Source organism: Cavia porcellus, unplaced genomic scaffold, assembly GCF_034190915.1.
Source record: "Cavia porcellus strain 051 isolate PalLab524CR breed Dunkin Hartley unplaced genomic scaffold, mCavPor4.1 scaffold_7, whole genome shotgun sequence".
NCBI classification, from domain to species: Eukaryota; Metazoa; Chordata; class Mammalia; order Rodentia; family Caviidae; genus Cavia; species Cavia porcellus.
In genome coordinates this window covers 33639322-33666993 of record NW_026947490.1, presented here as the reverse complement: position 1 = coordinate 33666993, position 27672 = coordinate 33639322, and the positions used below count along the sequence as shown (strand labels likewise).

At 52.9% G+C, this 27672-nt stretch overlaps 2 protein-coding genes across 2 annotated transcripts; one reads left to right on the top strand and one right to left on the bottom strand.

Moving 5' to 3' along the window:
- The first annotated feature begins 1188 nt into the window (after nucleotides 1-1188).
- On the top strand, nucleotides 1189-14074 carry LOC101787486 (immunoglobulin alpha Fc receptor-like). The gene is made up of 8 exons (XM_063254034.1): nucleotides 1189-1209; nucleotides 1650-1691; nucleotides 3535-3650; nucleotides 4735-4927; nucleotides 5744-5999; nucleotides 7740-7827; nucleotides 11379-11523; nucleotides 14006-14074. The coding sequence occupies exons 1-8, from the start codon at nucleotides 1189-1191 to the stop codon at nucleotides 14072-14074; spliced, it is 930 nt and encodes a 309-aa protein (XP_063110104.1).
- Nucleotides 8357-16743, bottom strand: LOC134477085 (natural cytotoxicity triggering receptor 1-like). The gene is given in 8 exon segments (XM_063254033.1): nucleotides 8357-13364; nucleotides 14177-14230; nucleotides 14665-14712; nucleotides 15572-15645; nucleotides 15648-15848; nucleotides 16153-16186; nucleotides 16188-16591; nucleotides 16710-16743. Coding segments are annotated over 7 exon segments (846 nt in total). The 3' UTR covers nucleotides 8357-13364; nucleotides 14177-14179.
- Between the last annotated feature and the right edge of the window lie 10929 nt (nucleotides 16744-27672).

Here is a 27672-nt window from a genome sequence, read left to right as displayed (position 1 = left end):
ACACCTCCTGGGGCCCTGGAATGTAAAAGTGCAGGGAGTAAGAACCTGATCCTGGTGCAGGGCAGGGAGATCTGAAGTCCTCCAAGTGCAAACCGTGTCTGCTCAGCAGTCTCTGTCTCAAGAATCCACAGAGAGACACAGTAACAATCAAGTCATCTTGGTTTAAATAAACAAGGATTCACCCTGTAAATGTTCTGAGGAAGAAGCCTCAGCCCAAGGAAAAGAGGTGAGGTGGCAGCAGCAGCAGGAAATGCAAATGGACGCCAAAGCAATCTCTGCAAAACTCTGGAGCAAGTGCTGCCTCCGGGGTGGAGGCACTGAGGTGTCCCTCAGCGTGGAGCCTCTGGGCTTCGATCTGGAGGATCCCTGAGTGTGTGAATGCTGAAAGGGGAGCCCTCCTGAAATAACCTCATCTGCAAGTGAGGAAACTGCAGGGGTACCCCCTGTCTAGGGCCTCTCAGTCACCTTTTCCCTTTGTGGTCTTTTGAAATGTCAGAGCTTGCAGGTCAAGACAATGACCTCTCACTTCCTTTACACCTGTGGGTGTAAAGACAGTTCCAGCCAAGCAAGCTGATGCACACCTGTGACCCCAGCACTCCGGGAGGCTGAGACAGAAAGGACCTCAAGCTCCAGCCCATCCTGGGCAACTCGGTGATTTAAGGAGACCTTGTCTCAAAGACAAAAAGTCAAAAAGGGTTCGGGAAATTACTCTGTGTGATGGCCCTGGGTTCAGGGCCCAGTACTATAAAGACAGGAAGGGAGCAGAAGATGGAAGGAAGGAGAGTGACAGAGACAGAGACCTAGAGCTAAGTAAGTGCACGCAGCCATGTCTCTCAGAGTTAACTCCTAGTCCAGATCCGGCCAGGCCACGCAGCTCTGACTGATGCCCAGCGGTGAATCCTCTGTCTGTGTGGCACCCACTCCAGGCCCTTACTTTCCACGAGTCTGCTAAACGATGGATTGGAGCCTCCCAGGCTCTGGTGTGAGCCTCAATCTCCCCTCACCCCCTCCGGAGGCAGCCAGGAGTCTGCAGGAGTGGCCCTTCCTCCCTCCTGTGGAGCCATGCCCAGCACCAGGAGAGGGACAATGACCTCTCACTTCCTGCAGTACTGACTCACTGACTGCCAGTGCCTGGGTCCTGGACCTGCGTCCAGCAGGAGACCAGGTGCACAGAGTCGGGTCAGCACCATGGCGCCCTCCTCTGCCTTGGTGAGTCACCACCCTCCTCTGCCTTGGTGAGTCAAGAGTTGGGTGAGAGATCAAGGGGAGCACAGGGACCCCACAGCCTAGGCCGATCCTCACACAGGGCTCCGCAGCTGCCCAGGGAACCCAGTCCCTCCATGGAGAGCTGGGCTGTCTAGATGCTGTCCCTGTCCCACTCAAGGCCAGGCAAGCACGTTGACCCATGGCTGCTGCCCAGACCTGCAGTGGCTCCAGGGCTCGTGCAGAAGAGGGAGAGGGCGTTTGGGGGCTGGAAATGGATGAGCCCCAAGACTGTGCCTGCCATGGGAGAAAACTGTGTGTGTGTGAGTCTGTGTGTTATAAGGGTGTGTGCGTGTGAGTCTCTGTGTACCCCTCAAGTCCCATTCCAGAAGATTCTGCCCTGAGGCTGGCCCTGGGCTGGGCACTCCTGACTGTCTCTCTTCCAGTCCTCCACCTGGTCCACGTGGTTCCAGTTCCAGCACAGGAAGGTGAGTGCCCAAGTCCCCCAGCACTAGCCTGGTCCAGCACCTGGACAGCAGCAATGCAATTCGGAGGTCCCCAGGCCCATTTCCCTCCTGCAGCCTCCCCCGCAGCCCTTTCTTTTTTTCTCTCCACTATGTCCCTTGGAGCCTCTGCCTCCGCTAGCTGTGAGGCGACAGGATCTTGGGGGCTCACAGCTTTGAGGATGAGGAAGTCAGGACACCTCTTTACCCATCATTCTCTCCTGTGTCATCCTGTTTGCACAATCTAATTCTGCCAGGTTTGTTTGCTTCACTTACTCAGAAACCACCTTAGTCCCCCAGTCCCTGTATAGTCTACCATAGTGCAGAGGACTAAGGAGTACTAACGCAAGCACCAGGAAGTACTAAGATGAGCACCCAGGAGTACTAAGGTGAGCACTGAGGAGTATAAAGTCCTATTTCATATTCTGTCCCCCAGATCCTGTGATGTGAACCCTATGTCCATCCATGTCTCCTCTTGCTTCTTTTACCAACTATACCCCCACTTGTTTGAGTATTTAAATAGAGCTGTTTTCCCACTCTTACAGCTCACTCCTCGGGGTCCATCTCAGCTCAGCTCTCTCAGGCCACCTGGCTGTGTCTCCTCTTCCCATGGACCCTCTGCCTGCTGAGGCCCCAATTTTTGCCCACAGTGGGCTTAACTTAGTTTCTCCTTCAATCATCATTTATCAACTCCAGGACTTACCACCCAGCCCCTCCACCCTGCTGTCCCCATTGCAAGGAAAACTCCTACGCACCCTCCGTGAGCCCCACATCAGCCCAGAGCCCCAGTTCTGCACATAGCTTTTGCCCACAGCCCATGTACCTGCCCCTGTGTATGGGACCAATTCACAGGTACAACGTGATAACCCAACAGCACATGCATGGTAGCTAAAGTTTCCATCTCCTTAAGCAATTTCCAGTGTCTGATGAGTGCATGGTGATGCACACATGTATCAGGCACCCTGTGGTTCTGTGTGTGTGCCTGTACACCCCAATCAACCAGGGTCACGCCGTTTCTGCTTCCTCGCCATCTTGAGGAGGTCAGAGTCTTCGAGCTCCTCCCATTAAGTCGCTCGTGAAATGCATGATGGGTCGCTGCGAGCTCACCACCCACTGGGTCCAGCTGGGTTTTGATCCCTTATCCAGCCTCCCTCAGCCTCTTTGCTCGCCCTGCCTGTGGTAACTGCTGTCCACCTGCAGATCAGCTTCCTCATGAGCACAAGTGGCTCACAGCTTCGGCTATAGGTGTGTTTTACAGCTGGCAGAGCGGCCCACACTCTAACCCCAGAACCCCGGGAGGCTGAGGCAGGATAACCACAAGTCCAAGCCCAGCCTGGGCTACTTGGCATGACCTTGTCTGGAAACCAAATAGCTGGTGAGAAGGGCTGGGGATGGAGCTTAGCAGGAAGGTCCCAGACTCAGTACCACAAACACAGCCTCGCTTGCTGGTATGCTGCCCCCATGGCGAGTCCTGCGTGACCACAGTTGTGGTCATCAGCACTGCGATGCCCCAATCCCATCCTTGAGACCCCTCCTTAGTTCTGTTCAGCTTGGGCCTCCCACGTCCTGACAGCAACAGTGGGCTTCACCTGGCTCTTCCTTTGCCTGGGGACCGCCCCAAACATCATGGGGTGACAACCCAAAGTGTCCACAGACCTCCCCTACCATCTCCTAGGGACAGAGCTGTCCCCGTGGGAAGGGCTCACTGCCCACAGAGTGCTCAGAGCACCCAGACCTGGGAAAGTATGTGGGTGCCAAGTGGCACTGAGGACACGAGCCCTGACCCCTGCTGCCTGTCCTGAGGTCACCACAGCCTTTTCCCTCACAGTGCAGCAGGTTGAGCCCTGCCTCGGCCCTGCTCAACGGATCCAGTGGCCTTGGCATGACCCTTCCGGCCAGCCCATGTGAGGCCAGCACCGAGGACAACTCTCTTCCAGCTGCAAGGTCAGCTGCTCACACTCCTGCACCCTCCCCCCACCTGAGGGAAGTGTAGCCAGGGAGCAGCAGGCACCTCAGGGCTCCCTGGCCAGGTCTCCTGCACAAGGTCTCTGCTCAGCTCCTGCAGGTCCCAGAATGGTGTGCTGCTGTGAACTGTCCCTTACTGCATCCTTGGGATACAGAGCCCCAAGCAGTGCAGAGCAGAGCTCAGGGTCAGGCTCAAACACCCCAGCTCCCAGGTTGGGCTCACCCATCTGCAGCTCCCAGCTGGACACAGTTTGCACAGCCTCAGCCCTCACTTTAGAGCAGAGCAGAGCAGCTGCGAGTGAGGGTCCCCATGGAGGGGCCGCCCACAGACATCCCTCTGGGGGATCCACAGCAGCAGGGGTGGAAAGAGGGGACCAGGAGTGGCAACTGCTTGGGACACAGTGTCCCCCAGAAGAGGACACAAAAGTGGAACTAGACCCAGTGGTCCATTGCACATGGATCAAATGCTGCTGAGCCATGAGCTTTAAGTGGTTAACTGTATGTCACCTGAAATTCACTCAATAAAGAAACATATGAAGGAATTTAGCTCCTCAAGAAGCCATCCACAGGGCTAAGGATTTAGCTCAGTGGCAAAAGCACCTGCCTGGCAAGTGCAAGGTCATCAGTTTGATCCCCAGTGCCAAAAAAAAAAAAAGAAAAGAAAAGAAAAGAAAGAAAAAAAAAGCCATCAACAAGCTGGGCATGGTGGTGCACACCTATCATTCCAGCACCAGGGAGGCTGAAGCAGGAAGATCAAGGCAAGTCCAAGGCCAGCCTGAACTACTTAGTGAGACCCTGTCTCAAAAACACAGATAAATATATAAATAGCTAAATTTTATTTTACATCCATTTTATGTATAGAAACGCCAAATGAGGAAATGATGACCAATCGGCCACACTTTTATTCATTCATGTCCCCACAGAGGGATGAGGAAGGGGGCCTGGCGTTGGCGGCCCCCTGAGCCTGCCCTGTTTCCCCAGGAGACCTCCCCACTCCCTGCATCTCCGAGGCACCTGGGCCTATGGTCCCCTGGAATGCATCCCTGAGGATCCTGTGCCACAGGACAGCCAAGGCCTTCCTGTACCATCCGCTGGGCCTGGAGAACTCCACACTCACGGTGCTGAAGGAGCAGCTGGGATTTCAGTCACAAGCAGAGTTCATCCTTGGCAGCGTGGACGCCAGCGCTGCCGGGCAGTACTGGTGCTGGTACCGAAGAGGGCTCCAGTGGTCAAAGCAGAGCAAGGCCGTGGGACTGGTAGTGACCAGTGAGGACTTTGGGCTCCTATCCTCCCACCCCTAGGTTTCCCCTTTAGTTTCTAATAGACTTTATCCTAGGGTGGTTTCGTGTGTTTATGTTTTATTTTTTCTGGAACATCTCTGCAGTCCATAGGGGTCACCCTTATTGCGGGGTGCTGGAGCAGGTCCACAGCAACCTCAGTTCTTGCTAGATTTACAAAAGCTTCAAAGGAGCCCAGAGCGCATCCCTGCCCAGTGCCCACAGCCCCACTGCAGGCAGCCTGCACACCTACCACACCTTCCCTACCATGCACCAGTCCTTCTAACTAACCTCACACCCTGCATCCCCAGGGGCACAGTGAGCTCAGCTGTCACCTCCCCAGCTCTTCGCAGTTGTCACAGGCCCTCTGACTCCACCTCGAAGCCTCGAAGGGTACAGATCACGCATTCTCTAGTTTCCCCACTCCTAGACACTGCTTCATGCTTTTCTTGTGACCAGACTAGGTCATGGGTCGGTGCCGTGGAGTCCACAGAGGCTCCACCAAAGCCGGAGAATCACACGTGGGTGTGGCACTGATGCTGAGCTGGGGCCCTGGTGAACACGACAAAAATTAACTACAGCTTTGTGTCAATGAAAGTGTCTTAGACTGGGTACTGTGGCCCATTCCTGTAATTCCAGACTGGGGAGGATGAGGCAGGAGGATCACGAGTTTCAGGCCAGACAGAGGGACACAGAAAGACACTGCTTCAAAAACCCAAAAGAAAAGAAATGAGATCTTGCTGACCACTCACTGCCTTCTCTTCCAAGCTTATACAGCAAACCTTTCCTCTTCAGGGTCAGCACTTGGTGTTGACATCAGGAGACAACATCACCTTCCAGCGTCATTCAGCAAACACCTCATTTGATCGATTCACCCTGGTCAAGGAGGGAGACGCCTCTCTGCCACAGCATCAAATGAGGGACACCAGGGGAGCTTCACCTGGGCCCCATGAACCCCAGCTTCACAGGAAAGTACATTTGCTATGGTTGGCACAGCAGCAGCCCCCAGGTGTGGTTGGCACCCATCGAGGCCTGGAGCTCATTATCGCAGGTAGGTACATCCCAGCACCCAGCAGTCCTGGAGCTCATTGTCACAGGCAGGTGCATCCCAGCACCCAGCAATCCTGGAGCTCATTATCACAGGCAGATTCATGTGCTGGTCCCCCGCTTCCTGAGGTATGAAGGAGCCAGAGAAAATAATTTGGAAAGGAAAAAATTATTTATTAAAGCACAGGCCTGGCGATTCACCCTCCAGTAGCCAATATGGAATACTGCATGCCCAGCAGCTAAAGGGCAGGGTTTTTATCCTGTAAAACTACAAACAGCTGCTGGTCTCACAATGCAGGGGGTGGGGTTTGCGGTGCACTACAGAACAGGAATGCGGCAGTTACTTTTCTTGGGAAGAACAAGGTTCAGGTGGGCTAACAAACAAGTTTAGATTAGGCAACATCCTCTTCTTACAGTTACCTTTGATCTTTCTCTTGCCTCTGGGAAGAATTATGAGGGGTTTTTTTTTTTATATAGGTTACAACACTGCACCCCAGCACCCAGCAGTCCTGGATTTCCTTATCTCAGGCAGGTGCATCCCAGCACCCAGCAACCCTGGAGCTCATTATCCCAAGCAGGTGCATCCCAGCACCCAGCAGTCCTGGAACTCGATATCACAGATAGGTACATCTCAGCACCTAGAAGTCCTGGAGCTCGGTTATCACAGGCAAGTCCATCCCAGCACCCAGAAGTCCTAGAGCTCGTTATCCCAGGAAAGTGCATCCCAGCACCCAGCAACAGTGGAGCTCATTATCCCAGGCAGTTGCAGCCCAGAACCCAGCAGTCCTGGAACTCGTTATCACAGATAGGTGCATCCCAGCACCCAGAAGTCCTGGAGCTCAATATCACAGGCAGGTGCATCCCAGCACAGGTCCTCCATGAGGGCTGTCCCCAGGTGGGGACTGGAGTGCTGCCCTGAGAAACAAAGGGAAGGCAGTGAAGTCCCACCCAGGACAGAGGGCTACTCGCTCACCCCACACACATGGTCCATGTCTTTGCTGGTGTCCTCCAAGATCCTTTCAAAGCATGTGGAATTTTCTTTTTTCCAGTATTGGAGACACTGAGTTACACCCCCACCCTTTATCTGTCTATTTATCTAGCTCTCTAGCTATCCACTTATTTAAGTGCTTCCTAAGTCTTTAAATTGCCAAGCGTGACTCATACTTGCAGTCCTCCTGCCTCAGCCTCCCCGTGCTGGAATCACAGGTGTGCACCACCACACATACAGTCAATTGAGTGAGGTGAGACCAGTACTGAGTCTCACATCAGGGATTCTTGCAAGGCTGCAGATGCCAGACAGGACCTCGCTGGTTTACCTCTTTCCCACAAGCCAGGAATCCTCAGAGTAACCTGCAGGTCTAGAGTCCAGTGTGAGTGCTCGCCTGGACAGGGCTCCTAGGAGCAGGATTGTCAGTCTTTATTTACATCACACAAAGGGCAGCCAACCCCATAGCGAGCAGCACTTTGGGTGTTTGGTTTTGTCTTGCATTTCAGCCTTCAGGACAAGGCTCTTCCTGTCTGTCTACTTCTCTCTCTCTCTCTCTCTCTCTCTCTCTCTCTCTCTCTCTCCCTTTCTCTTTCTCTCTCTCTCTCTCTTTCTTAAAAAAAAAAAAAGAGGCTCCCCGGCTTGTGCCTCCTCACTGCTTCTGGAGCTTCAGTTGGAGATGCAGGCTGGAGAACGTGTTTCTCAGGAGACAGACCAGCTCCACTAATCGGATTAGTGGACCTTTCCGTGTCTCCCCAGGAGAGCAAATTGAGACTGAATTGAGCAATCAGTGCATGATCTTGGGTTTAAACCATAAAAACCTGGCCGTGGTGACAGAAAGAGCACCGTGCCCACATGCACTGCGGAGTGACTGACATAACATGACGGGAACTGTAAAGACCGCCTGATCTGGCCCAGAGCCCTGTGCATGTCCCATAGCCCAGGGGTTCCAGGGTCAGGAGAGTGCAGCCCAGCGGCCAGGTCCCTTTCTGTCCTTCCTTCCCCCTTCTTTCTTTGCCTCCCTCATCCCTCCTTCCCTTCCTTCCCTAATCTGTCTTTCTTCATTTCTTTCATCTGCCTATTTCGTGTTATCACATACTTCTTAATACAGGTACTGGGCTGACCTATGACTCATTCTTTCTGCTTATCTTCATATGAAAAAGAATACACCTTCCAGGCACAATGGTGCTCCCTCTACACCACTCCTGGAGAGGCTGAGGCAGGAGGATCACAAGTTCAAGGCCAGCCTAGACAACTCAGCCAGACTGTGTCTCAAAATTTAAAAACTTTGAAATGGCTGCAAATGTAGCTCAGAGCTTTGTGGACCCAGATAACCTGGATTTGGTTGATTTCCAGTTGCAATAACCATTCTGGTGTTGGGACAAAGGCATTTTATTCAAAGTTAGTGTCATGCTCTTCTCACTGCTGAGACAAAGTACCTGACACCTGAAGTTAGAGGAGAGAAGGGTTGCAGCTCACAGTTTGTAGAGGTTTCAGTCACAATCAGCTGGCTCCAAAGCAGGGTGGTGTGTCAGAGGAGAAGCAGTTCATGGTAGGTGGAAGGCAGCAAAGCAACAAAGGAGGACCACAGCTTTTTCTATCTCTTGTATCTTCTGCAAATTGCTTAGGGCAGGCAGCACTCACACCCTTCATCCTAGCATCCTTGAGCCCAGCTTTGCACCATGAGCCAATCTCAGCATCACACACTCTAGATCCAGCACCTCTGAAAAGCCCTCATGTGACCACAAGAGGCTTGGCGATATCTGGGGCACAGCCATCACAGTGAGGTCAGCATGCACTGGCATGTCTAGAGTCTTCTGGTCTGTCCCACATGCCACATGTAGGGGACCAGGAGCTCAGCACCAGTATCGACCAACTGCAGCTCTAGATGCTCCCAGGGAAAGGATGGTGAGAGGATGGGAAAATGAAGAGAGGAAAGCTGGGGTCAGGAGGATCCCTCTCTCCTAATGGGAGGGAGGGAACTGCGGGACCACTGTGGCATGTTTATTCATACACTCAGGAGGACGCTGTCAGTTACAACCCACTGCCCAGCTATTTGTTGGGCCTGGGCCCCTTGCCTTCCCAGAGCTGGAACAGCTTGTTTAGGAGGTTTGTTCTGGGCTCTCTGTGTTTTCAGCACTGGCCTTGCTTTAGCCCCACACATGGGATCCATCTCCAGCTTCAAGGACTCCCTACAATCACCTCCACTGCATTAGCATGGAACCAACCCCGGTTCTCTCCCCTCCCAGCCTTGCCTCCCAGGGCCTTAAGTGGCAGCTCCTCCACAGCACCAGAGTAGCTATGTCCAAGTGTAAATGACAAGCTTGGCTGTGCACCAGTCCCGGTCATGTTCTACGGACATTGACCCTTGAGTGTCATAAGTTTTTCACTGCCCTGAAAGAACAGTCTTCTTTTTGACACAGGGTCTCACTATGTGGTCCAGGATGGGCTCAGTCTCATAGCTATCCTCCTGCCTCAGCCTCCTGAGTGCTGGGATTGCAGGTGTGCATCACCATGCCTGGAGAGAATATTCTTCTTTTGAATTTTTTTTACAATTTAAAAATATAAAGCACATTCTGAGGCTCATGGACCACACAAAAGCAGACAGTGGAGCCAGCCATGTGGTACACTCCTATCCTAGCACTCGGGAGGCTGATGCAGGAGGATTGCCAGGAGGATCTGGCCCCAGGTCAGGATTGCCAAAAGCTCCCTCAGCAGGATCGCTGAGGACAGGTGCACTGTGGCCCTCAGGTGTACCAACTGCACTCCACTGGCCACATATGAGACCCTGTGGCTCCAAATGCCGAGCTGTCAGGTTTCTGGTTCATCTGGTTTGGTCTTAAAACAGGGTCTCCTGTGAGGTCCAGGCAGCCTGAACCCAATCCAGCTTCAAACTTGTGATCCTCCTGCCTCAGCCCCTAGAGTGCAGGGATTGCAGGCTGCACCACACACAGTAAGTTGGGATTTTAATGTTTTTTTCCATCAATAGAATCTGACAAGATATTCCCTTCTCACTGTAATTTACTTTTCGTTCACTGACAATGAAGCACACGCTGCCATGTCTGCAGAATCTGTGTTGCTTCCCTGTGAAGTGATGGTGTCTAGGTCTGGCTAAGTCTTCTGCCCTCTGTCTCTTGCTAACTGATTTAAATTATCAACTATTTCTCTTTATTTCTTCTTGCAGACACAGGCTTCTTTACTGTATTTCTCTTTATTCTGTGAAAAAAATTATACCAAAAGAGTTATTCAGAGAACAAAACATGACCAAAAAAACTCACTCTTACAAAAAAAACCCAAACAGATGATACCACAAAAACTTCTTTTACATGAACCTAACTACCTCATGGTTTCCTCATATGAGAAAAAAGGAAGTTGGAGAAACAGGAAGTAGGGAGAAGTTCAAATAATTCCCTAAATGGCTCATCCTGTTGTCTCAGAACTATTGCAATATACCCGGTAGGTTTTTACCATTAGACTGCAGTTTCTCTCCGTTCACTGTTGACTGTTTCTTTGTCGGCTGTGCATGTGCTGTGAATTTTTGTCACCTTCTCAGGGTATCTTCTGATGGACACACGTGTTAACATTTTAATTTGGGGAGTGCTTCCATCTCTTTCCTTAGAGCGAACAGTCACCATGTTGGCGGAAGGAATCACCCTCACTCCCGTGTGAAAAGGACTCTTACTGTGTCATCTTCCCCACTTGAGTAGTCTTTGCACTTAGCTCTCTGATCTCACCCAGAACAGATGTGGGCTCTGTACATGAGCAGGAAGCCCTCAGGTCACGAAGACCTCAGGGCACCACCGGCAGAGGTCACACAGCTGGCGGAACCTTACCTAAGTTCTTCTGAACTTTCCCCCACCTCCTTCCCAGGCCCAGTAGTGCTAGATGTTTGCCAGGTATGACAGCAATGGAATGTGTGACATCTAGGAAGGTACAGCGGAGAGAACTGCAGCGGGCATAGCAGTGTAGACCTGCAATCCCAGCAGCTAAAAGAGGTGGAAAAGGGAGGGTTATGAGTTCGAGTCCTACCTGGGCAATTTAGCAAAACCCATCTCAAAACATTTTTACCAAAGGAAAAGAGCTGGGAATGTAGCTTAGTGGCAGAGCATTGAGTTCAATCCCCTGAACCAAAAAAACAAAGACAAACAAAAATAGCAGTCAAGAGAATTTCAAGTTCCAGATGAGGAGAGAGGTTGCAGACATAGAATCAGAGCTTTGGGAATTCACCAAAGGGGACAGGGAGAGGGTGTCCCCAGTCCCTGAAGGAGGCACAGGGTACCTTAGCTCTCAGAGCAGGGGCTCCATGGGACAGAGGGGGGCCAAGCCCTGCTTCCACTCTCGGTTGGGATTGGCCAGACTGACCTGCAGTGGTTTGTCTCTTCCCATGGGGCCTTGCAGAGCCCAAGACCCAGAAGCACACTGCAGAGAATGCGGTGCAGCTGGCCCAGCAGCGCTAGTCCTCCAAGCGCTGCTGGCTTTGGGCGTGGACCACTGGCACAGCAACCATGAGGAGCACAGGGAGCGAACAGCACTAGGGGACCTGGTCTGGGCAGCCAGGGTTGGGGTGGGGCGGGCGGAGAGGACCTGGGCCCAGCCCTAGAGAACACAGATGAACTCTCGGTGCCGCAGATATGCGCAGAAGCGGCCCAGGGGAGAGGTGCCTAGCCTGAGCTCTCTAAGCCCCAGGAGGGGCTTGAGAGGACCTTGCTCAGACCCCCGTTCTGACCTGCGGGCTGATTTCCATCTGTATCTGGGTCTGGTTACAGCCCTGTGCTTTCCTCCCAGTGTTTCTTCCTTCCTAGTTTTAATATGTCTTCACTAAATACAAAAGGCTGGGAAGGGGTGGAAATGTGAGCCCTTCCCTCCTTTGCTTGTAAGGTGTCCACTTTGTCCAGATAAACAGATAAACAGGGACCCGAGAGACAGTCCTGACCCTCAGGCACAGGCGCTTATCCCGGAGCGCAGGCGACTCCAGTGGGTCACAGCTTCATTTTATAAAACGGAGAAGTCCTGGAGGGCGATGCTATAGCAGCACAAGGACCCTCAACCTGCACTTGCTAAGAGGGTGTGATGCGTTTCCAAAAGTGCAGGGAAAGGACTCGGGATGTTTGCGCCACAGAGAAATGAAAGATAAACTGGGCGTGGCGGCACACGCCTGTAGTCCCCTCACTCTGAGAGGCTGAGGCAGGAGGATTGCAAGTTCAAGCCCAGCTCAGGCAACTTGGTGAAGTTCTGTCTCAAAATAAAAATTACAAGGGGGCTAAAGAACCCTTGTGAAAGCTGTGGGCCCAGTCCCCAGAGGTGAAAGAAAAAGACACGATGACTATTACGGAAGACTGCTACCTAGACGTCTCCTCCCCGAGGCGAGCCACACCTAAGGTGAACTTGTGCCCAACACCACGTGTGCCGTAAACAGGGACATTCTTTATGTTTTCTCACATCAGCTTAAAAGCTAAATTCAACTTAAACTTGGTGTGAGATTGGGACTGCCTGTATTTATCACTATTATGGGAGCTGCAGATGCGAAGTGGACGCTCGTCCCCTGCCTAGTGTGGGAGGGACAGCGGTGACTACCTTTGATCCCAGAAGGCCACGCCAGCGCTGGACGCAGACAACCAAGCTGGAAATGGGTGCTTTCATTGCTCGATTCCACCGCACGCGAATTCTCACGCTGTGTGACACCAACCACACTAAGGGGAAGCAGGGCCCGCACAATTCCCTGCGCCTGCGCCTCTGTATGAATCCCCGTGGGGCGGAGCCATCCTGTTCCCAGGGACGGCAGCTCCGGGACTCACACATAGCGATTTCCACCACAGGGGCGGAGGGCTCCGTGGTCAAAGCTTCCCTGGCATGCATGGGGCCCCGGCTTCAATGCCCAGTACCAGAAAGAAATGGACAATGATGTATGAGACAAAGTGGGGATGAGAAATAATTCACAAGGAAATGAGACCGGGAGAGAAGAGCGCAGGACCAGGCTTTCCAGTGGAATCACCACCGTGAGGCTGGCATGGCAGCTCCCTTTCAAAACTGCTTAGATTTTAGGGGAAAAGCTAATGAGCAAGTTTTGCGTTCAGATGCACTAAAATAATTAAGATTTTAATGTTTAAATTCTAAGACTAAAGCCATGTGTTTCTGTGAGGCACAGAATATGCAAGTTATTAGCAAACAGCGTTTTACTGAAGCATGGTAACCAATCTTTGAAGACCGCGGTGCTGCCGCTCTGGTTCTGATCTGATGGAACAGCATGTGCGCCAGGCCCAGGGCCGGTTGAAGCTCCAGTGTTTCCAGCGCCGCAAAACCAAGAAACTCTGCACTGAGTTTTGCCCGGCCCTGATTTTATTATTCAGCTGTTGACAGGATCGCCCTTAGCGGCTTAGCCAGAGTCTGCCCAGCAAGTAAGAGAGAAAGAAAGTGAAGGCACGGAGCTCGGTGGGAAGCTCTGGGTTCAATTCGCAGAACCACACACTCGCTCACACACACACACACACACTTGTACACACACGGCCATGGACGCTCACATGCACACACAACCATGTGCACACACACCTTTGCACGCGTATACATGCACACAAAGCACACACACACATGCTCACCCATGCAAACACACGAACTCACCCACATGTGCGCGCACACATACATGTGTACTCATACACACTCACACACACACCCACAAACACCATCCGTGCGCGTGTATGCACACAAACAGCAAAGCGGCAGGAACACCCCCTGAGGCCCTGCTTTTGAAGGAACGAGACCCAGGAAGCCCTCCGTGGTCACCAGGCCGTTTGCAGGAAGCAGCACAAACTCCCCGAGCCCAGCAGAGATTGAGGGTCCCGGAGCCCAACAAGTCCAGGCTTCCTTTGCAACAGCGAAGCCTCTGCCACCCCCTACCCCCCGCGCCCCGCACCCCAGCCACCTCGCGGGTCCAGCACTGAGCTCACGCAGCCCTGAGCCCAGTGCGGCCACCCCTTGTGGTCTGCGTGCTCCCCCGCCTGGCCCCCATGGCCCTCCTTCTGCCCCTCCAGTCTTCGGCCCAGAGCAGCTCGAGGGCCAGCAGCACCAGGAGCGCCAGGCCGAGCCGCAGGACGAGATAGGAGCCTGTGACAGGCAGTGGCGCTGCACAGGGACCACAGCCCCTTTCACCCACCCGGCCCCGCCCCCACCCACCTCACCCCTACCCCACCCAGTGCACCGACCTCTCAGGACTCCCAGCTCCAAAGGACCAGGACAGTGCTCCCCTTTGTGCACTGCTGCAGGGACAGGAGGCCCAGGGGCGAGGTCGGTGTGGGCTTGTCTGGCCAGACCTCCACCCCCACCTCTACCCTAACACTGTGCTGCACCCCCACCCCCTGCCTCTGTCTGCCCCTCTGGGCCGTGCCTTCCCACCGGGGAGGCCCCCTCTCTCCCCACACCCAGCACCCAGGCTCTGCTGCTTTTGGCATCTCTGGCTCCTATGCCCGTCTCAGTGGTGCCCTGGACAGCAACACTTGGCCTGGCCTCCTGTCTGATTTAGAGCCTGGTCTCTATCGGGCTCCTCCCACTGGGGGCGGGGCCACAAACCGCTGCCGGTCCAGCTGCACGGGACACACCTGGCCCTCACTGGACCAGGTGAGGGTGGAGGCCGCGCCATTGGGTCATCAGGGAGGCTTCACACCCGCCCAGGAGCTCAGATCCAGCTCCTCACCTGGAGAAGGGGTAGGGTCCATGGGGGCAAAGCTGGTGTTTCTGTCTCCTGGAAATGGAAGGAGAATCAGGCATTGGCGTGTCTTCTGGTCTCCCAGATTGGCTTCACACACACCTCTCCTTTTCTATCTCCCTCTTCCTCAAGAACCCCCAGCCAATCTCTCTCTGTGTCTCTCTCTCTCTCCCTCTCCTGGGGACTAGACCCAGGGCCTTTGCACTCAGCAAGCCCCAGCCCCAGCTATTCTTCATTTTGTAGAGACAAGGTCTTGCCAGGCTGCTCAGTTGCCCAGAATAGGCTCAAAGCATCCCCCTGCTTCAGCCTCCCAGAGGGCTGGGATTACAGGCGTGCACCATCACACCCAGCTGTACTAACTGGGTCTCTAAGAAATGGAAGTCCCTTTGGATCTTCCCCATTCCTCACTGTTGGGGTTCTCTGGGGTTCCAGGTAATAAAACAAGCCAAGGAGAGCAACATCCCACCTCACAGTACACAGAACCAATCAGAAACCCTTCATTTGAATATGTTGGCAAGACCAATCAGAAAAAGGTCTTTTCAAGCCTTCATTTGCATATGGACACAGCCAATGAAAGACCCTGATGGAGGCCTAGCTGTTTGTGGGATGGTTTGCACAGGGCCTGGGCAGGGTGTGGGTTTGATGAGACCACTGCCCGAGGCCGCATGAGCATGGGGCAGGGGGCAAACAAAGCCAGAAACCCTGGACACAGAGGACCTCTCCCTGTGTCCTGGGCTGCTCTCCTCTTCCCCCTGCACCTCCTTCTGCCTGCCCTGACTGCACCTTCCTGCCTTTCCAGCACCCTGCCCACTGCTCCGCGCTGGGTCCCAGCCCCGAGGAGAAGCCCAGGATCCTCGGCCCGGAACAGTGAGTCAAGGACAGCGGCTGCTCTCACCTGTGACAGGAGCTCCACGGGCTCACTGGGGAAGGACCACGCGTGGCTGTTGTAGGACCCGAAGCACCTGTATGCCCTGGTGGGCCCAAGGTCATGGGGTCCAGGGGGACCTCGGCCTGCACAGGGCCCTGACCATGCTGCACGCGGCGGAGTCTCCCCTCCTTGAGCAGGACGAACATGCTGGTCTTGGTCTCCAGGTGGCAGTACAGGGTCACAGGCTCCCCAGGAGTCACCTGCAGCCCCAGATGAACCCAGAGAGTGGGGGTATCATACGTTCCTGTGGGAGAAGGTGGCTGGTGGGTGAAAGGGGCCCTCGTCCCAACGTCCCCATTTCCCTATCCTTCAGCCCCAAAGCCACCCTAGAATCTGGGTTCCTATCTCCATTCCCTCAGCTTTTCCTGGAGAAGAGGATGCCACCCCAACCTGTCCCGAGGACCCCGAGTCTCTCTGGCCGCCAATCCAGACCTCTCTCCAGTTCGCCCTGCATCAGCAGGACAGGCGGGACGGCCAGAGCTGCGGGACACGCTGTCCTGAGATGCAGGCCCAGGAGAGGACTGCACAGCCAGCACATGGATGGTCACCTGTCACCACCAGGTCCAGGGCGTCGTTGGGCTCCAGTCCAGTTCTCCCCACTCTGGTAGCCGCAGCTGCACTGCCCGGCCGTGTGGGAGCTCATGGCCGGGATGAGAACGTGGACTCTGTATCTCAGCCCAGGGGGCTTCGGCCTCTCTAAGGTGAAGAGGGTCCCCTCCAGGTACAGCTGAAACTCCTCAGTGTCCACTGCGCCCTGGCACCAGATGGTCACCAGCGACCCCTTCTCAACCACCTCACTGGGCTCGGCCCAGATGATAGGTTTGGAGAGTGTCTCTGTCGGGGAGCAGAGTCTGAGCTCCAGGGGCCCCCACCCAGCTGCTGCCCTGAGCTCTAGGAGACACAGCCCGACACCCTGCCAGATTGACACCCATGAATGAACACTGGAGCGGAACCCGACTGTGACGCTGGGGTCAGCAGGAAGGACTCACACTTCCGGGTGCTAACCTCCCAGCTCTGACACAGCCCTGGAAAACAGGGTACAGGAGACGTGTTGTCCCCACTGTACACGACCCCCACACACACCTCCCTCCCGATGGGGACTCACCGAAGCAGAGCAGGGCAGCAAGTGCGGTCTGCATGGTGCCCACTCCATGGCTGGGCTAAGCCGTGGGCAGGACAGAGCCTGGCAGGCAGAGAGGCCAGGATGTGGTTGGCAAGGCTGGCGCTTCAGCACGGGGATTTCACACAGCGCTCTGCAGAGAGCTAAGCATCTCTGCTCACTCTGACCACAGGCCTGAGAAGACACGGTACCCAGCAACCACCAACAGTTCGCAGTTGGGCTGGGCCCTCTCCGAGCCTCACTCCTGGGCCAGTCTCTAAATCCCCCAGTCTGGACATCACGTCCAGGGAGGGCTCAGGGCAGTGAACAGAGCGAAAGACCCTGGAATCCTTAGAAGTGGAGACTTGACTGCTTGGTGGTGCACATCTATCTGCCTTCTGGTAGGCTGAGGCAAGAGGATTGAAAGTTTGAGCCCAACCTGGGCAACTCAACAAGATCCTGTCTCAAAATTAAAAAATAAAAAAATAAGTTAGAAAAGCCTTGGGGTGTATGTAGCTCAATGCAAAGTGTAGCTCAGAGGTGCAGTCCTCCTGCCTCAGCCTCCCAGAGAGCTGGGAGCACAGAACTCTGTCATTCTGGAATGGGGATTGAACTCAAGGCCCCGCACAGGCTGAGCAAGTGCTCTGCAGCTAAGCTGCACCCCGCTCTCAAACATCCTGTGCCCCACACCTCACCCTGTTCTCCAGGAGGGCCGAAGTCAGCCCACGAGGACAGTTACTGGGGCAGCATCCCTTCCTCCGTCCTCCTCAACCCCGGACCTGGGGCCCCGGCTCCCGGAGACATCACCCACGTAGCTGGTTTGCTCCTGGCTCCGCTCCTGCGGGGACCCAGGCCCTGAGCCTGGCATTCTCTGGGCCGTCAGTGGTGACCACGATGGAGCCCCCAGCCCGGTAGACTGAGACCACGATGGAGCCCCCAGCCCCAGGCAGGCTGAGGTGACCACGTCACCCCTGACCTCGGGCTCCTCCCCGAGTCCTTCACAGGTCTCCTGCCTCTCCTGCTGCTCCCCAGCCAGGCCTCGATCTTCTCCGCCCTCGATCTTCTCTTCTCGGCTCGGCCTCGATCTTCTCCACCCTCAGGCTCTGCAGGATGCCAGCTGCAGGCCCTACTTGGCCTCTGTTTCTCCTCGCCCTCGCTTTAAACTCGCGCTGCGTCCAGCACCTCCGATCGTGCCATCGGCTTCTGCCCTACCAGAGCGTGGACTCCTGACCTCCCTTCTGTGAGGACCGCGCCCCCTGGGAGCCGCGTCCAGCCTGGTCCCTCCCTAGTCCTCAGGCGCCCAGGCAGCGCCAGCCACTGCCCTGCCCATCACCTCTCAGCGTCTCACCGCCCTTTAGTCTGGAAACCCCGGCCCATAACGTCCTGCGTGGAAATGTTAGAAAGGCTGCGTGGTCGCCACACAGCAGGCGGGTCAGGCGCATGCGCTGTTCCCTTGTATTGGTGCCATGGTGCTTGACAGTCACCGCCTACAGGGTCGCTGTTGCCCCTATGGCACCTCAGTATGTTGTCCTTGGGGAACCCCTGCCTGTAGCTTTAGAGACCCAGGGCGCTTGCAGACTCGGCAAGTGCACTAACCACTAAGCCACCCCAGTAGTGAGAAATGCCGTGATTTCTGTGACCCCATGGGCCACTTAAAATGTCTCACAAACTCACTGTCCCCATGTGTCATCTTGTATGGTCTGTGTGGCAGTTGTCTGACTTTATGATCGGCCACTGTTGGCTCCAACTGTGCCTCGTTTAGAAGCCTGGCTCGCCTACAGCCATGCATGTGCAGGAAGAGCTCGGCACACAGTGCGTGGTCCGCAGCCTCAGGCACCTCCGAGCCCCATGCGTGGGGCCGACTGTAAGGGTCCGCATGTGACACACTGCCCCGTTGCCCAGTTTGCGCCATGAGTTTCCCGGGTACTGAGGCACTTAGGCCGCTGTCCCCTTTGGCTGCCTCTTGAGAGAACGGAGTCTGGGGGCGGGGTGTTCGGCTGGAGGCTGAGCAGAGCCTCCGCACTAAAAGGAAGCCAAAGGAAAGATCCGAGGAAAGAGGTGGAGTCCAGGGTGGCAGGCTCCTCAGCACAGGCCCTGCCTGGCTGCGGAGTCCTTTATGGTCTGAGAACCCCCGGAAAGATCACTTCCTTCCGAGAAAAATCACCTCCTTCAGAGAAAGTCAGTTTTCTTAGCATTCTAACTGTCTGGGAAGCCGAGGCAGGAGAATACCAATTTCAACCCCAGTCTGGGCAATTCAGCAACATAGTGAGACCTTATGCCAAAAACAACAACAACAATAAACAAAAGAGCTAGAGAGGTAGTTCAAGTGCAAAGGCCCTGGGTTCAATCCTTGTACCAGAAAATTAAAAAGTTAGTTTTCACACAGGAAGTGTGACCACCGCGCCGCGCTTGCTTTGTGGAATAAACGGTGCTGCTCACTGGGGAGACTTTGCTCTGCGAGCAGAGGGCGCACTCGCCTGGAGGCCTCTGACTGTGACAAAGCACCCGCACCGAATTCACCGCATGAACTCTTGGAAAGCGACCGATCCTGCAAAATTCAGGGCTCACAGCTTTGTGAAACCACCGCTGCCTCCTTCTGGGTTCTTTCTAACTACTGGGCATCGAACCCAGGGCCTTCGCACTGAGCTCCCTCCCCAGCCCCTTTTGCATTCTGAGACAGGGTCTCCTAAGTTGCCAGGCTGGGTTTGAACATGTGATCCTCCTGCCTTAACTCCCGGAGTTCTGGGGTTACAGGCCTTCCAAGACTTTCCAGATCACCCAAAAGTGAACTCCACTGCACCAGCGCTGTCTGCACCAGTGACCAGCTCGTGGGGTCCAAGTCTCCAGCGCGGCTGGAGAAGGCCAGGTTATTTTTAGCTCCCTTCCTGCGAACTGCTCAAACCTTAGCCTCTGGGCGGCCGGGCTCTCATCATGCCCTGCGTCTGGGCCCAGACTGTGCAGCCTGGACACCTCAGGGCCACCAGGGCAGCAGAGGCTCTGCCTGCGTGATGTGCACGCTGAGCAACCGCCCAGGTCCCAGCACGTGCCCGCAGCGCCCTCTTGTGGCAATGACCAAAGACCTCTGAACACTGTCCAAGACACGGGGCCCCAAAATCCTCTCTTGAGAACAGACCTAGAGGCTCCTACATCCGTGCCCTGCCCGTCCCCCGATGGTCTACACGCGGTGCAGCAACGTGGGCGCTGTTTCGGCTCCTACCAGCTGCCTTGAGTCTCCTCAGCCTGCTTCCTTATTATTACGGATAGAACACGTTCATCTCAGAGGGCAGTTATGCAGAGCCGGGGGTGTGGCTCGGGGTGGAGTGCTTGTCTGCCTACTTGCGACCCCAGGCTTGAACCCCAGCACCTCAAGTAAATGTAAAGTGCATGTGACTCCACTGCAGACGCTCTCACTGCATTTTTGCATTATCAAATTTGGGTGCTACATCGAGTAGCATTCCACTCAAGCCAAGTCCAGAATTCTCACTCAGTACCACATCAACAACTTGCTTATTATTTCCCTGATTCTATTCCCTTACTAAATGTTCCCTTGGTCTCCACACCACCAAGTACTAGCACCCAGAAATCTGAGTCCACATCCATTGTGACCCCAAGTGTGGAAGTGAGCATTGCTGTGGCGTGGCATAACTGATGCCATCTTGAGCTCTGCATTTAACTGGTGCCCTGTATTTGACCCAGAAAAATGGAAAATTACTCATGGTATAAGTCCCATGAAAAAAGCAGAATGAGCTGTACCTACAGGAGAAAAATCAGCCTGCTCAACAAAGAAGCAGGATACAGGTGTCAACCAAAAACTAATGAGAGATTCTAGCTAAGTTATTTCCAACAGGATGTATTCTGTGATTCTCTCTTTTAAAAATTCTGTAACTTTCCAGTTCGGGGCCACTTGTTAGGACCCTGAATCAGGGGATCTGTATACAAGTGCTCCTGAGCTCAGTTAATTAAATTACAAATTTATCAGTTTGACTGCTTAGATTCCTATATTGTTGTTCATGAACCCCCCTTAAGCATAACCCCAGCTGCCAGAGGTGGAGAAAACAGCTTGGGCTTCTCAGCAAAAGTTTCCATAAAAATTACATGACATTTAATAAACTATTTAAGTCACTACATATACACACATATAAATTTTAAAGAATTAAGTTCTACTTGCATCTACTTAAATCAGAGTCTGTTTTCTGGTATATGTGGCAAATGCGGCTCACTTACAGATCTGGCTTTGAGCCACTTAAGGACAACCCGGGGTGTGTGGTGGTATCGGTTTTATGACACAGCTGTCCCCACTGCGTACATTATTTAACCCTGCCAAAATCATTCTGTGCAGCTTTATTTTGTTATCCTCAAATGTCAAAAACAAAAATCAGAAAATGAGGGCTGTATACACTGCTTTAGGTGCACTTTGAAAGGAGCAGGATGTGATACACAGTATCATTGTAAAAGCTTGCTTGTTTGTTGCTGCAAGCTGCTGGTATTTGCCTAACTTAATGTACATAGACACATTTTACATGTCCAGAGCAGAAAAAGAAACTGTTTGCACTTTTTCTAACCACCGCTGCAATTAGCTGTAGGAGGAATCTGGTTTTTCTCTGCTATTGACTCACTTTTCTCTCTTTAATGACTGAAAAGATGTGATCCGGAGACTGTTTGGTCCTTCCTGATGCTAAAGGCATTTTGGTTTCTTCCCTTCCGCTGAGCTGAGGTCAAGGATACTTACAGCTTCTTTACGGTCATTTACCAGTATTCTCTCCAGATGGGGTAGTCCCTGCTTAGCAATTTGCAAAACTGTTTCCTCTTTTCTTAACTCAATTTCCTGTGTGCTGCACCTTCAACCAGTTCCCAGCGCTATTTCCCCAGTGTACAAAGAGCCATCTCTGTCACAACACACAACAGGCAGTCTGAGAGACTGAGGTAACCTATCCTATCTCCAGTCTTGAGACAATGAACTGAGACCACCAGGGCACCAGGCTACTGTTCCTTGTGATGCAATTTTACCATCTCCATGTCAGTGTATAATTATTTATGGTATCACATCACCTCTCCCTTAAATTAGGTAGGAAAATTGAGCTCATTGACCAATCTTCGGCTGTTGTCTGAAATAGTTAAGAAACGTCTAATGTGGTTTTAAGTGTTCTCTAAACATTGCCAGAAACAGGTTGCATACCACATATGACCACTGTAACTAGGTCAAGAGGGAAGCAAATGGAGATGATGTAATACCATGGTGTCTTGGTTACTTTTCTCTCATTGCTAGGACAAAACACCCAACTCCCAAAATGAAGGAAGGAAAGGTTTATTTAGCTCACTGTATGTGGAGGTTTCTCAGAGTGGCATGCCACAGGGGTAATACTTCAAGGCAGCAGCCAGAGCAAAAGGGGAGAAACAAGCCTCTTCTCTTCCGTTATATTATATTGAGGCCACCCCTCTCCTCCAGGGCAGGTATAGCACTCACACCACCTCTGTGCTCTCCTCTTGCACAGGCTGAGGATGTTTACAAAGTAAGGACCCTGGAGCCCTGCTGAGTCTCTTAGTTAAACTTCCAAACTTCTCAGGTTGGCACAATGCATCAACCATAACAATGGTGAGATCTGTGCCCCAGGACAGATCAGAGCAGGTTTAACAAACTGCAGCCCCAGGGCTGTGCCCCCCCCCAGTGCCCATTCTGCAAATACAAAGTTTTGGGGCACACACAGTGGTGTCTACCTCATCATCCACGGTTGCTCTTTTCACACAGGAAGGGTGGTATTGGGCAGTGTGACCAGCACCATGTGACCCAGAGTGTTTGTGGAGAAGCTGCCTGCACTGGGCAAGGCAGGGCCCTTGGAGCCCAGCCTGGGCAATTTAGCAACTTAGCAAGACCCTATCAAAACTTGAAAAATAAATAAATGGAACTGTCTGTCCCTATGGAAGTTTTCAGATCCCAGGTTAGAGCATCCAGCATTGGTAACAAAAATGCTGACCATGAGGGCTCATCAGGCAAAGACACAGCGAGGCTGAGACACTGGAGCCAGGAACAGTCAAACCCAGGCAACTATAAACTGCTACCCATCCTATTTCCAAATGTAAAGCTTATTCCGAGTTTGTTCCTGAGCCTATTAATAAATGCAGCACCAGGCGAGGCCCTTTAACTCATTTTATTAACTTTGTGAGACATACGTCAGGACCAGTTGCACAGAGGTCAGTGCTCTCCCCTCCGTGTTCCACACCTGGTCATTGCCTTTGTGCCGCTCCCCTTCCTAGTGACCCGTCACAGACTGGACCTCTTCACAGCCCAGAGAGTGACCTCAAACTCAAGAAGTTGCAGCACGAGGTGCCTCTGTCCCAGCAACAACATGTATCACCGGCGGGGGGCTGCCCTCCTCCCTGTCCTGCAGCAGCTGCTGGAGTTTCTCATTCCATTGATGTGCACTCAGCCTGAAGATCACAGAACACTGCATTTCCATGGTGCAGAGATTCCCCAACCGAAGAAACTCATTTTGAACAGAACCCAAATGGGTTCTAAGATACTCAGAACAGGAAACACTGCTGGGCCCACAAAATAAGGATCTTTTTTGTTTGTTGTGAACTGGAGACCAAACCCAGGGCTGGCACATGCTAGGCAATTGCTCTACTACCCAGTGGCCGGTCTCTCTTCTTTTGTATTTCAAGAAAAGGTCACACTAAGTCACTGAGGTTTCAGATCCTCCTGCCTCAGCACTCTGAGTGCTGGACTTTTTAGGTGTATCCACCACATCCAGTTCAAAAATCAGGGGTCTCCAAATACCAACCCTCCATTCCCCATCCCTGCACATTCTGAAGGTGCCAGGGCTACTACAACCTGCAGGGAAAAGGTGCTAGGTGCTGGCATGGAAAGTGTACACCAGACAGCCGGTCCACAGCTTCAGGACACGTGGTTAAAGGCAGACTCCACATGCTCCATGCCACGTGCAGAACTAAACATTGATCTGACTATGGAAGGGTGATTACTGGAAAACAAGCAGGCTCGTGAGGCACGGAGAACAGAGACAAACTGGAAAGCAGGGTGGATGGGATGGTGCACCCCTATGATCCCAGCATTCTAGGAGGCTGAGGCAGGAGAATCACAAATTTGAGTCTAGTCTTGGCAACTTAACAACTTAGCAAGACCCTGCCTCAGAATAAAAAAGGGATGAAAATATAGCACACAGCTCAGCGCTAAGGCCATGGGAAGAAAAACATTATTGAAGTGAAACAGAACGTTCACATAATTAAGGGAGGGTCAGCTTCTGAGACCCACTGCTACTCCAGAGATACCAAAAACAGCAACAGCCCATTCTTTGAAGTGTGAGGGTGCACCTGTGTGAGGGTACACCATGCTCTGACGCAGGGAGCGGCTGGCAATATTCAGCTCACAGAAGGTTTGTGGAGGGCAAAGAGGAAGTCCTTCCCCACAAGCCAGGAAACCGCTGCTGTGTGGTGCCTTGGGGGAGTCCTGGAGCTCATCCTATGAACCCAGCTCCCCTCACCAGGAACTCACAGGAGCCCCAGAAAGGCCATACCTGAGCATCTGCAAGCTTCCATGGCTGCCTTCCAGTGTCCCCAGAATCACTGTAACCCCGCTCTTCCCCAGGGCATTCCCACACAGGGCCAGGGTCTGAAGCTTCTTGTTGATCTGGAGAGCAGAAGCCAATGCCTCGCAGGACCAGGCAGAGATGGCACAGTCTGAGAGCCTGCAGAGGAGACAAAACCCACCCACTTTGCGCGCAGCCTCCCTAGCACCTGCAGTGCTGCTGGCCAGTTCCAGCTCCTGGGGACCCAGCATCAAGGAGATGAGAAGGAGACCAACTCCGGTCAGCTCCTTGTCAAGGCAGCTGGGCCTTGACCTCAGAGGCCCTGAAGGTTGGTGCTGGGTCAAAGCCAGCAGACACCAGAGAGGCACCGTGTGGGTCTGGGGAGGGAAACTCTCCCCTCCCCACACTCCCCCGGAGAATGCGCGGGGAAGAAATCTCAAGGAAGATGGACCTTGAGCCACTCGGGAACCGGAACAGGAAGAGGAGCTACAGGAGCCTGGCACTGGGTGGGCTCTAGGCCCTCTCTGTAGCAGGCAGCAGAAACAAAAGCCAACAAAAGCCCAGGCAGGAAGTGCATGGCTCATAGGGATGTTACTGCATGAGCCTGTGGATGACCATGAGCCATTTGGAGCCTGAGTCAGGTCTGTGGAATAAAGGGCCACAGCTTGGCCTGCACTTGAAAGATCCCTGGGGTGATGTGAGCTGTAACCCCAGCACTCAAGAAGCTGAGGCAGGAAGATCATGGGTTCTTTATTGTTCAGACTGTCACTGTACACCTTATTACCAAGAGCTGAGTTGATCAGATTAGAAGTTCATCATTACCTCCCTCTACTCAAGCCCTCAGAACTCCTTGGAGACTAAAGGTTTGGCTGGAAGGAGACAAAGGAGGATCTCCTGTGGCAGAGGGAGGGTGTGCTGGCTTATTACAGCTCCATCATGGCCACCGCACACTCTAAAAGGTGCCAGGTACAGCACAGACAGTGCAAAGCAGCCTCTGTTTCAGGGACCTCTTTTCCTCCTCTGTACAGCAGAGCTAGGGCAGGAGTCACAGGCCTCAAACTCGCTTCCTGCAGAGTTCAGTTGCAAAGTAGGCTGCACCAGTGGGAAGTAGCAGAGCTCACCCAGGCCAGAGCACCTCCCTCCTGGGACAGCATCCCTCCCACAGTTCCAGGGTGTGCAGCAGGGCTGGCCCTCTTTGTCTGGTCACAGGATCCAGCCGGGCCGCCATGTCCCTGCAACCCACCTGCCTCTCCATCCAGAGGCAGAGTTGGCATACAATGTAAGAGAGGGAAGGTACCACACTTTCCCTTTTTTGCCCTTTTGCTCTTGCCACTTGCAAGGGCCATGAACAGCTGCCCCTCAGCCACACTACCCCGCCTTGGAGCCAGCTGAGTATGGACTGAAACCTCCACAAACTGTAAGGTAAATAAAGCTTTCCTTCCTTCATTTGAGCATCAGGTATTTTGTCTCAACCACAAAAGAGAAGTAAGCAAGGCAGAGCCCAGTTCAATTCTCAGTACCACCAAAAATCACCTACACTGGTATTTACATCCACACTAGTGTGCACACACACGCACACGCACAGAGGCAGCCAGCAGAACTTACACCAGTATGTGCAGCTCACACTTGGAGCTACCCAAGGTCTCACACAGGTTTTTCACTCTGGCATCCCTGAGTTGATTCTTGGCCAGGCACAGGTGAGTGAGGCCCTGGTGCACCTTCAGCAGAGAGGACAGCTTCTTGCAGCTGGCTGCTGTGAGTCAGCAGCTTTCCAGCCTGCAGAGTGGCCATGGGGTGAGATTCGAGACAGCTCCACCTTGATCTCTGTCTCCAAGCAGCACAACCTCATGGCCCTTCTCCCATGGAGCCAGGCCATGGTTACCAGGGCTCCCTCACCACAGCCCGGAGGAGGAGCCAGGACTCACCACAGCTGCTGCAGGGGGCATTTGCGAACTTTAGGGCCCTGCACAGCACCCTAAGTCCCTCTTCCTGGAGCTCCCTGTAAGAAGTCCAGGCAAGTCAGCGTCTGGTTGAACTAGAAGAGGACATCCCAGTGCGGCAGGGAGGCCAAGGACCCCAACCTGTGGGCAGAAGGGATAGTCACTGCCTCCAGGATGGCAGAAATGTGAGCACCTTCCTCACTGACCCCAGGACAGTCACCAGGGCCTCAGCCTCCTGTCCCAGAGAACAGCCCTCTCCAGCCACCCTCCCCCCACCCAGCTGCCTCATTGGAAGTGACCCATGACTCCTGCTTCCCGGCACCCCAAAACAACGGTGCCACCAGTAGGTGCTAGATAGGCAAAACTCAGCCTTGAAGTTGATGAGGAAATGGGAATAGCAAAGAGAGGCAGCCAGATCAGAGGTGCCCAGAGCTGGGGGAAGTGTGGACATGAGGATGGCACCTCCAGGCCAGCACCACTGCCCTCACTGGGGACACATACTAGGCGTCCTCAGAGGGTTCTGCCTGCAGGCTCCATGCTGAAACCCCTGCTCTCCCTGGTCCAAACTCTTTTTTTTTTTAATTTTATTTAAGGAACAAAGGGAAAAAAAGCAGAGAAAGGGTACAAGTTATACAGACTTACAGAAAAAAAATGAACAGTAGGAAATCACTAGTTAATGGATTACATATTGTCATCTTAGAAATAATTGTTCAAGTCACAAAATTAAAGCTTGTAAAGTGGACATTCCAACTATGATACTGCAAACAGTTCTGTTCAATGATCCAATAAAACTCTGTGATATCATTTTCTATCTTATACACTTAAATATACATGCAGTTATATAGTTTAGAGCACTTTCTTTTCCTCTCTTTTGTACAATGACTATTACACATTTTGGGTTTCATTGCTCCCACGGTTCTTATTACTTTTTTGGAAGAGAGTAAAACCAAATGTGACATAACAGAACAGAATCGGTCAAGTCAAAAGGGTGGACATAATAGATAATGTAAAAACATAATACAAGGTGATCAACAATGGTTACCATAATGCCTCCCGCTATCTCTAATAGAATTGCCTATATCATTAGTTATAATACAATTGAACAAAACAGTAAAGAACAAAACCGACAAAACCAAAACATTGGAGACATTGTAGGTCTTCAAAAGTAGATAAAAGTCAATGAGAATGGGCGTTATAATGAATCTCATTATCTTCACAGCTGATGCCTAAACTTTTGAACCTGATACTATCCAGCAAAACAGAATAGGGGGACATCAGTCAAAAACAAGATGGTGAGAGTAATACAGGGCTTCAAATCGAGATAATGGAAAGTCAAAGTGGGTTACTATAATATATCCTGCTATTTTTTTCCCTTTAATCAAACAGATAAAAATAAAAAAGTAAATAATGGAGTGGAGATTGAGATAAAAGAGGGCATAACAGCAAAACAGCGCAGATCAAAACATAACCATTTAAGCAGAATAATGT

Bases quoted from the DNA above. Each gene is read 5' to 3' on its own strand.
- LOC101787486 (XM_063254034.1), top strand. From the start codon at position 1,189: ATGGCGCCCTCCTCTGCCTTG. The intron at 1,692-3,534 runs GTGAGTGCCCAA...TTTCCCTCACAG, and splicing joins TCCAGTTCCAGCACAGGAAG to TGCAGCAGGTTGAGCCCTGC. The intron at 4,928-5,743 runs GTAGTGACCAGT...TTTCCTCTTCAG, and splicing joins AGAGCAAGGCCGTGGGACTG to GGTCAGCACTTGGTGTTGAC.